The sequence below is a fragment of the Peromyscus maniculatus genome, chromosome 10 (assembly GCF_049852395.1).
Source record: "Peromyscus maniculatus bairdii isolate BWxNUB_F1_BW_parent chromosome 10, HU_Pman_BW_mat_3.1, whole genome shotgun sequence".
NCBI classification, from domain to species: domain Eukaryota; kingdom Metazoa; phylum Chordata; class Mammalia; order Rodentia; family Cricetidae; genus Peromyscus; species Peromyscus maniculatus.
In genome coordinates, this window is record NC_134861.1 from 85,093,849 (window position 1) to 85,106,530 (window position 12,682).

A 12,682-nucleotide genomic window follows, 5' to 3' on the forward strand; every position below is an offset into this window, starting at 1 on the left:
ACCTGGGGGTTTCTGGCTCACGAACTTTCATGTAATTGCAGTCAGATAATGTCCGGATCTAGAATTCAGGAGGAGCTGGAGCTCCTGGGCATTGGTGCAATATTTCTTCCCTTCATGTACAATCTCAATAGTGTGCATATAATGTTCTTACCTAAGCTAGTTTGGGCTGTTCACAGCATGGTGGCCAGAGGGCAATTGGATTGCTTACATGTAGCTGCAGAAGGATTCTCTTAGTAGACAAAGAGGAGGCTGTGCAGCCATTTGTGAAGTCTTTTCTGCCATGTTTCCTATTTGAAATACCATGAGGCTACACTAGTTAGAAAGGGACTGTATATAGACTTTACTTCTTGATGGGCTAATGATGATCAGTTTCTTATCAGAAAAACACAGGGTAGGAGATGTTTTAGCCTTTTGACCATCATTGGATAGAGGCAAAGCAGTGATTAGTTCTAAGATAAAAATGATGTTTTGTGTGCTTATTAAAGGTTCTAAACATTAGAAAATTCTGAATATGAACAGACTCACATTGTAGAGGGCGCCAGGCAGATTTTCTACATGATATGCTGAAAGCCAACAGTAGTTTAATAATCATTATGAAGAATAACTTGAGACTAACTTTTTTTTGGTCTTGATGCCATCATTGTTCTCAGTAAGAAATCATCTAATTTTCTCTAAAATTCATAGAATTTCATCTCTTTCTCGTACCTGGCTCTTCCTTGTACGTTAAAAAATAAATAGCTTGTCTGGAGACTCTGCCATTGGCTAAGAACTTATGGTGGCAGCTATCTTCATTAAAACTATTTGTCTATATTTCTGACATTCCATTGTTATTCTTGTGGATTCTGGTTCCTTCAGAAGCTAATTTTCCGTTATCTCTTTCCTCTTGGTTTCATTTTAATTCAGGCCTGAAAGCCAATGGCTATGCACTGATGCCTGTCTCACTGTCCAGAATTTCCTTCCCATCGAGGTGGGTGTTGTGAATAACTTGTATATCATCCTTTTTTCAGTCACAACATTTTCTTCACAGTCAGTTTCTTCACTAGAAAATCTTCCTAAATGTGCAATGTGCCTCTATGGTGTTAAATACAGGCAGATGCAGTAAGTTAGCTAAGCAGTTTCCCGCTGTGATGTTCACAGTGTTCTAAGTGGCTCTTGTTCTGTCCTTGGAGAAAATCACATAATCAATTATAATACACATTAATTGTGTCTGTGATCAGAGCTTGATGAAGCCTCAGAGACCTTCATGAAAATAGGCAAACTGATTTATATTCCATTTTGAATGAATGTTATATAACAAAAAGGATAACAATAAAAAGAATTTATAGTTAACTATAACCTATTATTATTTAGTAACACTTATTAAATAAAATAATTCTGATTATATCAGTTTTGTTGTTTGAAGATCATGTTTATATACATTTTCTAATTTGTTCTTGAAAATGTCATTATAATAAACAAACAATGCACAGTTAATATAATTTTGTTTATTTATTTATTTTATGTATGTGGATATTTTGACCTCATGTTTGTCTGGTATTACATGCATGCTGTGCCTGAAGAAGCCAGAAAAAGTCTTCGGGTCCCCTGAGACTGGAGTAATAGATGTTTGCGAGGCACCATGTGGGTGCTGGGAATTGAACCCAGATCCTCAGCAAGAATAGCAAGTGCTCTTAATCACGGAGCCATCGCTTCAGCCCTCAATATACTTTAATTGGAGATATATAGCTAGCTTGAAATTTAAAGATTTTACTTACATTTCTACCAGACAAAAATGTTAATTTTATGTATTTCCTTCTCCTGATTTTTCCAACTGAGATTTTTTTGTTTCATATGTGATTGTATTCACTCTGAGAAAGTTTTGATTAGACATTTAAACACATCTATTTTCATTATAAACATAAATGTTCTCAAAACAATATATCATTACTTAACAATTATTCTACTCTTGAACCACCTTATTTGCCTTGAAAATTTGCCATCATAAAAAAACATGAATACAGTTTTTTTTACTCTAATTGTGTTTTTATTTATTTAGAAATATTTGTTTGTGATAATTTAAAAAGTGGAAATGTAGGGTTACAGAAAACAAACATTTGGAGGTAAAATGTATTGCAGATTTGAAGCATCTATTTCAGCTAAGCAGTTTGGGACCCTTACAAGATAAAGTGATTAATGACTTGGATAAAAGAAAGTGCATCTGGAAGGCAGTTTTTGAGTCTATTTTGGTAGCTTTCTAGACATGAGTTTGTTTATGAATTTTGGAGTTAAGTGATCGCTGGGTAAGTGAGATTCTGCTTTTGCAAAATCCCTATCCTGTTATTTTTTTGTGTGTGTTTATCTTCTCTTCAGTCAGTCAGCTGAAGACTTTCTAATGTTGGGGTGATAGATGAAGTTCAGTTTTCTATCTTTTCCTAATGGTGTCATTAACATTTTCTGTTACTATCACATTTCTTTGATGAGTTGTTTTCTGTTTGCAGCTAGAACCCATCAGAAAACATATTAGAGAAATATCTGCGAGACATCATCATTTATGTGAAATCGGGATTAAATTCAATGACACAATAGCAAGAGCAGTGTAAGTTTTCTATGTGGATTTGTGGGCTTTGTTGCTGCTAGGTCAGCTGTTTTGGCTAAACTACTTTAAAAAGTCATTTACCCATTATTTAACAATGTTTGTCCATATAAGCCCGGAATCCTTTTCTATACCTATGCTTCTTCTCTGCTTACAAATGGCACAATGGCACAGGAGCTGAGTATGAAATCATTTAGTCCTCAACTGCTCCCATTATCTTCTCCATCAGTTTATCTCATCTGCTCAAAACTCTCAGTGCATGATAGATTTGGGTCATTAAGATGCAGGGACTTACAGCTGGAGAGATAAAATATTTACTGCCCTTGCAGAGGGCTCAAGATCCCAGTAGCCACATTGAATGGCTCACAATGACCTGTAACTCAGCTCTCGGGGACCTGCTGCCCTCTTCTGGATTCCTTGGGTAGCTGCACTCACATACACACATTCTCAGAGACACACCTGTACATATCATTACAAATAGAAGTAAAACTTAAAAATATATGTAAGGACTTGGCTGGGCATTGTGGCATATTGCCTATAATTCCATCATTTGAGAGGTAGATGCAGAAGGATAAGGAGTTCAAGGTCATCCTGGGATACATTGTGTGTACAAAGCCAGCTGGGTATATACTGATGATGATGATGGTGGTGGTGGTGGTGATAATACAGACATTAACTAAATATTCCTCTATTGAAAAGGCTAGAGACAAAAATATCTTCTTTTCTCTTGGAACCAAAGGATGGGGGAGGCTTTAGTGTATCCTCTCCAGCTTGGACCCAGGTATTTTTTTTTTTTTTCTTATCACCTTCTTCTTCAATGAGTGACAGCACTGGGCTTCCTGGAGGTCAGGAATGTTTTATTTCCAGAGAAACTCCAGAGTCGTGTCAATAGTCACAAAGAAGCCCCATGCATCAAACATTTGTCTTTGTAATGAGGTTAGTGTCACAAAGAGGCTGCTCGGATTTCTAAGGTTATCACGTTGTATGTCTCAATGTCTCAGCAATTCAGCATCTTTAGCAGAACCTTAAATGATGAAAATTACCATGTGTGGCATTATTGAGATTTGATCTCTGTGTGGGTCTGTGCATTACAACCAAAGAAGTAGAAAACACATCTTAATACTTGCTAATGTGTTTAGACACTTTGGGTTACTCGAAGTAGAAATTCAAAATACTGAGGAAAGAGAAGGAAGGAATGGTATAATTATATTCTAATCTCAAAAATAGAATAATTACTAAAAACGAAATGCTATTCTCCTTCTAAAAAATGCTGTTTAAATGTGTCTAATTTCTTTACAGAGAATTGATTCTGCTCACTAAAAAGCAACCTAAAGCTAATTTTTCTGAAATTGCCAAATTGACCACAGGTATTAAAAAGCTGCATGAGACCTGCTGTGAAGGAAATACAGTGGCATGTGCACTGGGCAGCGTAAGACATTTCAATATAATTAAAATATTTTTTATTAATTGAATTTATTCTTTGACAATTTCATACATACACAATTCATTACTGATTGCTATCCTCCTCTCCTGTATTAGCCTTAAGAAGTTTAAAATTCTTAACCAGTGGCACGGTGGTAAATAATAAAACTAGAAAGGCAATGGTCTCTTCTTTTTACCAGTGGAATACCACGTCTCTCTTCTCTGTCCCCAACTCATGTAGCAATTTTCCTTCTTCCCTTTTTTCCTTTCCCACATTCCTTTATGGTTAAGTTTTTAGAATTGGTCTACTACTGTCCTCCAAACTGGGGCTATATTTATTCCATTTGCTGTTGCTTCTTGCTACATCTGATGTAGGAGAAGAAACCTGTCAATGTGGTGTGGGACATACAGGGCATGGGCATGTGGCCGTGGACAAAGACCTATGGCATGCCCAAATATAAGGTCCCCATATTCCAAGGAAGGAATGGACTGGGGCTGCCCATGCCTCCTACAGCCTTAGCATGTCACAAGTCTTGTTCCTACCAACTCTGCAAGTCTGAAAGATGACTGGTTCTCACTATAGACAAAGAACCCCAAGACCAAGACAGGCTAAAGCATTGTTTCACGGGAAAACTCAAAAACCTTTGGGCAAAGATCTCTACCCCTAACCATTTTAGTTCCCATCACACACAACTTAGAAGATACGAACTGAAATAACAATTCAATGGGCAAATGGGAGGATCTCTGAGATTGTAAATCTTCAAACATAACCTCTACTGGGACAAAGTATAGGCTCAAGCAATGTCTTTTGGCAGTCGTTGGGACTGTCAGTTCTGCCACTCAGGGACAGCATCAGCTGCCACTCCCAATTCCTAGAATGCTGGATAATGGCCAGAATCATGACCAATGCTGTTCTGCATGCTTCAGGATGCTGGCTCTTTGTATCAAACCCAGGACCTTGAGTCTGCTAGGCAAGTGCTCCACTACTGAGCTTCATCTCTTAGGGCAAACTGATAGATCCTCTCTCACTGAACAGTAGGTACACTTGGTCAAAAAGTAAAGGGACATATGGCTCTGATAGAATCTAGTCCAGACAAAACAAAATCTGAGAAGGCCCTTAACACATAAACAATGCCTATAACCAGCCAATGACCACAGAACTGCTGCACTTGCAGGATGGACTGCAGCCAGAGCAAACTGCACTTACTGAATCTTATTGTCTCATATTCACAAACAAGTTCAAGTAACTGTAAATTGTTCTGGTAATTCTGTCCCAGTCCAGAATGTAATGGAAACAGCTCTAGGCTTACTGGCTTGCCAAAGATAGTGTTTATGTATCCAAAGAGTTTTCATTACTATTTAGGGAGGTTTTGTTCTTTTGTTTTTACTCTGGATGGGTTCTGAACATTAGTATGTAGGTACTATTTTCTTATCTGTGGGTATTCATTTGATTTCCTATCTTTTGACTTATTCACTAATAGATTTTATAAATGAAAGTACCTGTCAGGTGTGAGGATTAGAGTGCATGAAAAGCTGGATGTGGTGGTATACATCTATAATCCTTGTGTACCTACAATGAGAGGGAGCAGGAGGCTGTTGGGGAATATTATTTTAAGGTGTGTTACTTTTGTTTATGTTGCATTTCTTTAATTCTGTGAAGCTGTGTTACTGTGCCTATCTAAAACAACTGATGGTCTAATAAAGAACTGAATGACCAATAGCAAGGCAGGAGAAAGGATTGGTGGGGCTGGCAGGCAGAGAGAATATATATACATATATACATACATATATATGGAGAAATCTGGAAGGAAAAAAGATGCAACCAGAGAAGGAGGAAGACTCCAGGGCTAGTCACCCAGCTACACAGCAAGCCATGGAGTAAGAAGAAAAAAGGTATATAGAAATAGGAAAGAAAAAGCCCAGAAGCAAAAGATAGATGGGATAATTTAAAGTTAAGAAAAGCTGACAAGAAACAAGCCAAGCTAAGGCCAGACATTTATAATAAGAATAAGCCTCTGTGTGTGTGACTTATTTGAGAGCTGGGTAGCAGCCCCCCCCCCCCGGCAAGGGAAACACACCAACTACAGGAGGCAGAAGAATTACCAGAAGCTCTTCTGTCAGCCCCACCAATGCAGCAGTGACTAACACGAGACTCTGCTTCAAATAAGATGCAAGACTAGGGCTGACACTCAAGGTTGTCCTCTGACTCCATACATGCACCATGAAACTCATGTACCTGGACTCACATGCTCACACTCACACACTCACACTCAGCTCACACTTGCCCACTCAAATATTTACACACAAACATGCTACACACCCATCAAAAAGACCTAATGAAAAAATATTTCTTACATTTTAACCACTTTTACAAATCTCATTTTGCTGTGTTTTTGGACTTGTGATGTTTATATGTTTATATTAGAATTTTCTCATTCAAGTTATTACTGTTTCTATATACCTTATATAGTTTGAGTATTCATTTATGCTTATTTCTAAAAATGAATTTTATTTTTTTCCTTTAAAAAAGTTTTATTTTTATTTTATGTGCATATGGATATTTTCCCTCTTATATGTCTGTGTACCATGTATGTGTAATTCCCAAGAGAGCTAGAAAAGCATCATGTTTACTGGGATTGGAATTTCAGCTGATTGTGAGCTGCCAAATGGGTGCTAGGAATTGAACCCTGGTCCTCTGGAGAAGGCAGTGTCAACCACTGAGCCATCTCTCTAGACCTTTAATGGTTTTTCAGATAGGACTGAGGTTACATGTTTTGGAAGGATTTGAGTTTGTTCATTAAACCTGAGGTTGAGGTAGAGCTAGAAAATAGCAGACCACTTTTCCATGTCATCTGCCATGTGTCAGTCAGTCTCAATGCTTTTCCTGCAAATCTTCATCCCTTGTGGGTTCTGTAATTCTTAACTCATCTGCTTCCCCAGATGCAAAATCAATATTCACAGCACTTCCATGGGTGAGGCCCAACAAGGTACTGTTCTGTATTTATTTCAGCTCTCATAGTATAAACATTTGTTCCTTTTTTTTTTTGCAGTGTACTTAATGGCAACATTTTTGTTGCTAATTCTGATGCTCAAGGTTGTTCCAAATGCAGCAATGAAATGCTGTCTGAAGTACAAGATGATGAATCTTATAGAAAAAAATGTGCATATTAGAGGAATTTCCTTCATACTCATGTTGGCATCATGAGTTTGATGTTGAGGAAACAACAGCTTATGTTAAATAAGGCACCTTGCACAGAGACACGCACTAAGTAAGGCTATGTCTTGATTGGTTAGTTGATTAGTTAGTGGTGTGGCCAGAGGCTCATGGGAGTCCTGCAATTTTCCTGGAGTGGCATTGATTCAGTATGCACCAATTCAGTGTTTAGACTGAGACTCAATTGTTTACTTTGCCATGTATTTAATGGAATTCTTCTTCAAAACATCTCACTTATTAGCATTTTTCTCATTTAGGGATATAGAGCTCTAGAGGATGTTATCATTTGAAATAAAAACACCATCAATTATGTAATTGTATGCCCTTTTTCTTGTATATTTGGTCTTCTTTTAAATAAATTGGCTCTGAAAAGAGATAGTTTAATATATTGGCCTTCTCCAAAGCAAACCCTTGGACTCACTCACTGGGTTTATGCTTTTAATTATACTGATTCTCCTCTTAGTTCTGTCTGTTGCTTCTATTACAGATGTTTTGGTTGACTGCTTGGTGATATTCTCATTCTTTTAAATGCAAGTATGTTAACAACTATTTATTTTGAACACTAATTTACTTTTCTTTCCTTTCTGGTGCTGGGGATTGACTGTAGAGGCTTGCACCCCATAAGCTGGTGCTACACCATTGAATTACAGTTCCAAAGCAGTCATTTCATTTGCATACCATCTCCCACTATTCATGTTGTATCAACAGATTTCTCTCTTGATTAGATCATTTCTCCTACTGCTCTGAGGGAAGATCTTCATATTGCACACAGCAGAGCTGTAGAGCTGCATGTCTACAAGGTTTGTTTACTGTTTCCGGTGCTTATTACATTTTGCCACGTTGATTCACAGCTCCACCCTGACCAAAAGGAATATGTTTGTTATAATTTAATATTCTCTCATCTATCACTGGAACTTAGTAAGGTTCTCTCAGCTTCTCTCTGACTCTGCAGCCCTGTAGGAAGAACTGTCTAAGACTGTGGTAATTGCTAGAGCACTGACTTTTTAAATGCTAGTGCCTGGTACCAAGTCTAGCCATTTCAATCGTATCTGACATTTAGAGCATCTACTCTATTCCTGACAAATATTTTATTTATTTTCCACAGCCTTACCAAGTATTATTTTATTACCCATTTTGCAGACTAGGAAGTTGAGGTACAGGAGGGGAGAAAGAGTCTCTAATTTACAGTCAGGAATTGGCAATTCAAAGCAATTAAGTACTTAGCTGTCAACCACAGCATTATCCACAGCAACAGATGGTAGGAGAAAGTTTCACGTTAGAATATCTCTCTCCTTACAGGTTCTTCCATCAGTTTTCCCCTCTACTTTTCTTACTACCCTTTGAAATCCAGTATTCCAGGGCGCTCTGTTCTCAGCTGTCCAATCTCTCACTGCATGTCCACAGGCAGAGCTGAGGAGTCACCCAGCAAGGTTTCTCTCTTTTTTTCCTGTCTAGGCTGTTTCTGGACCTGAATTGTATTTCCTTCCTGTCTGGAAACTAGGTAGGGTCGCTTGCCTGTGTCCTAGTTACAAGTTATCCAGGCTATTTGAGGTCCAGCTTACAGCTGTCTCCTGTGTTCCATCCCGCAACACACTTCCTCCTGTTATAAGCAAAGGCTGCGGTGACCCGGAGGAACTTGTTGAAGTATGGAGCTGGAAGTTTGCCTGTGTCCTGCCTGCCGCAGTCAGGACAAATGTCTCTCACCCGCAGTCCCACAGCTGCTTATAAAATTATCACTCAGAAGCTTAATATCATTTACAAACTTTATGACCTAATGGCTCAGGCTTCTTCCTAGTTAGCCCCTCTATTTATCTATAAGTTGCCATGTGGCTATGGTTCACCGATACTTTCACATCTTCCTCCTCCTGGCTGTGACTGGTGTCTCCTACAACTCTCCTTTCGTCTTCCTGTCTATTGGCTTGAATTTCCTGCCTGCCTCTAAGCTGCCTTACCATAGGCCAACAGAGCTTTATTTATCAACCAATCAGAGCAACACATATTCACAGCATGCAGAAAGACATATCACGGAAGTATCTAGATTTCTGTACCCCATGACAATGAACTGTGACAGGGACACATGGGTAGAAAGAGGAAGAGAACATTTATTACAAACGAGAAGGAACTCCTGGGAACAGGAGTGGGCTAGCGAGCTAAGGGAGAAAGCACCCTCCATCCCCACTCCCCACACCAACCCGGTCCTCCACTGCCGGGAAATTCTTTGGTCTCACTCTTCAGCCGCTATCCTCATCTGTTCTTGTCCTCCCTGAACATGAGTTTCAGTGAATTATACTTCTCACCATCCCTAGTAATCCTAGATCCCATCTCCTCATTCCCTTCACTCCCTTTGGTTAAAACTCGGAAAATGTTGACAACCCCAACCTCTCATCCCTGCCACTCAGAGGGTTGACAGAAGACCAGTCTGCATGCCAACAATTCAGTGGCCAGCAGGATAACTTTCTCCAGGAGTGTTACAGCTTTTCCTAAGTGCTTATAAGTTCAGTTGAGAGATGTTGCAAACTTGAATGAAAATGGGGCCGAGGACAGGCACTGGAGCCAAGAGGAGATGCTTTTGGAGTCTGAAGTTATCAGTAGTTAGTCAGCTCCATTCATGATGCCATGTGGGAATGTGGGTTTGGGCTGTTGGGAACAACACATGAAAGAGAAGTTAGAAGTTCCTTTATTCTAAAAAATAAAGACTAGTGCAAGGGCTTTTAAAAAAGAGCATAGTGATAGTCAAGGGTACAAGCATTGGGATGAGGGAGTTGGGTATAAATAAGAGGATCCAGTTGGTATTCCTGCCTATCACTTCTGTTCTAATTAATTTAATACACACTATCAAATGCACATAACATTTAAGCATTAGAGAATCGGGATATTAACATCATTGGTGGCTATTCAGAAGTAGGTGCTAATTTGTGCATTAAAGCAAAGTGATTTCAATATACAATATTTTATTATGACAATAACATTGTGGAATTAAATGCCTCCAGGGTCACTTGTGTGACAATGAGAATTGCATTTTCCTCAATGCTAAATGACCTCACCTATATTTTCCAAATTACGTTTGATACTAGCTGATAAAATATACTACCACTATCTAAATCGACTCATATAGATTCCTAAACTTACATTTGGTACTGAAAAAGTCAATGGACCTTTGCTGACTAGACCCAGTAGTAAAAGGCATGTAAAACTGTTAGGTGGGGGAACCTGAGTTCCAATCTAGCTTTGATATCCATAAACTATGTGGCAGCTTGATCTCCTAGGCAGTGTTTTCCAACAATAAACTGAGGCAATTAATGAGGAAGCACCAAAGGTCTCATTTTAATCCTGTGTTTTGATAACATTCTAGAATCCATTTTATTTTTCTTTAAAAATTATTATTATTTATTACTAATTCTGTGAGTGAGTGTGTGTGTGTGTGTGTGTGTGTGTGTGAGAGAGAGAGAGAGAGAGAGAGAGAGAGAGAGAGAGAGAGAGAGAGAGAGAGAGAGAGATTCCCTCCAGCTGGAGTTACAAGGAGTTGTGAACTCCTGTATGTGCTGGGAACTGAACTCTGGTCCTCTTGAAGAGCAGTGCATAGGGTTAACCACTGACCCATCTCTCCAGCCTTCATTTTATTCCTTTCTGATGACCCAGATATGTAGATGTAACCAACCGTCTTATTAAAATAAGAAACACAGAACCAATGTAAAAGAGAAAGCCAAGAGGTCAGAGCTAAGAGCTAAAATCTCACCCTTCCTCCTGTGGTGGTCCTAGCTTCCCGAAAGAGAACTACTTCCTGTGTGTATGTCTTTTCATAGTCTTTTTGTTCTACCTTCTCATTGGTTGTAAACCCAAACACATGATTGCCTCATCATTGTCTGTATGTACAGCCCCCAAGTCTTAAAGGCATATGTCTCCAATGCTGGCTGTATCCCTGAACACACAGAGATCTACCTTGCTCTTCTACCAAGTGCTGGGATTAAAGGCGTGTGCCACCACTGCCACACTCTTGCTATGGCTCTAATAGCTCCGACCCCTGGGCAACTTTATTTATTAACATACAATCAAAATCACATTTCAGTACAATTAGAATACCACCACACAGATATGTATATAGATTATGACTGGACTAGTTGCACCTAACAGCTCATTTTTTAAAAAGACATGGGGGTGGGGTGGGGATTTAATGCCTCAAAAGTACAAACATGGAAGGTTCTTTTAAAAAACAAAATAGCCTCCACACAAGAGTAAGTTAGATAGTCATTTCAAGTGTGTGGACAAAAAAGGACATTAGAAATAGCTATACTTGAAATGTACATTGTGATTTTTTTTTTTTTTTTTGTTTTTGTTTTTTTGGTTTTTTCGAGACAGGGTTTCTCTGTGTAGCTTTGCGCCTTTCCTGGAACTCACTTGGTAGCCCAGGCTGGCCTCGAACTCACAAAGATCCGCCTGCCTCAGCCTCCCGAGTGCTGGGATTAAAGGCGTGCGCCACCACCGCCCGGCGTACATTGTGATTTTAAATGAGTCAATATGTAAAGATATGACTATGAAAGTTTTCCTATTTAATAAAAGGATTATCAATGATATCTCTCTTCCCAGTTCTTGCGGTCACACTTGTAATGTGATGTTTCCCAAGAGTATTTATAGTTTTAAGTGACACTGAGTATGAGCCAAAGAGCCATCTCTGGGCTGGTGTAGAGTGTTGTAACTGTCACTTTAAATTTAGCAATTAAGGAACAACTGCATGTATCTGGTGAGGGGCCACAAATATGTTTCTCTATCACAAATGGCTTCATTTGCAGGGTGGCTGAGACATTTGGAGGACATCCATATTTGAATTTCTGCAACACCCCTTTTCCTTATTAAGCTAAGCAGATTACCAAAGGATGTGTGTGCCAAATAGTATTGCTTTGAGATTTAGATTTGTGTGGAGAGGGCAAAGAAGGGACATTATAATCACCAGCATTTGAGTTATAGATGTAGTGGGTAGATCACTGGACTAAAGAGACTAGTAAGCCTAATGGCCTGAGTGTTTTTAGCCTCTTTAATTGGTCAGCAGTGAAGTAAGACAGCTCTGCCAACCCATTTACCTCTACCCTATTCCTCTAACCCTGCGAGTACTCATTGCCATGTAATGAGAGAAGTGGGGGAGATCATAGGATGGAAAATTGCTCATGGATGCTTATCACATGTACAACTCTGTCTTCACTGGTCAAGTTAAACCAGCAGCCAGTGAGTGTTCCGAATGGCTGCTTGACCCTGGGCATGTTTAAGACTGAGTTTGGGATACAGTGAGCTCAAGACTTGGTTTGTGCTTTTGCAGAACTCCTTATAAGCAGATGTAGAACACAAATTGTGACTTTCAATTGCATGGAAACATTAATGTAGCAACCTTAATGATTAAAAAAAAAGACAGAAAAAGCAATTTTTTGAACAGCCCAAGAGACTCCAAAGTTTACTGGCCAAAGTTCAGGCTTTAGCCACTGTTT

At 39.0% G+C, this 12,682-nt stretch overlaps 1 protein-coding gene across 4 annotated transcripts in view; it reads left to right on the plus strand.

The window, feature by feature from the left end:
* The window catches only part of LOC102917898 (albumin-like), a 33,517-nt gene that overhangs the window by 13,457 nt on the left and 7,378 nt on the right, over positions 1-12,682 (plus strand). For all 4 annotated transcript variants that reach the window (XM_076546604.1, XM_076546605.1, XM_076546606.1 and 1 more), the window contains 4 exons: positions 904-967; positions 2,478-2,575; positions 3,872-4,001; positions 7,934-8,008. In XM_076546604.1, the coding sequence (XP_076402719.1) occupies positions 904-967; positions 2,478-2,575; positions 3,872-4,001; positions 7,934-8,008 (367 nt within the window). The remainder of the gene's footprint in view (positions 1-903; positions 968-2,477; positions 2,576-3,871; positions 4,002-7,933; positions 8,009-12,682) is intronic.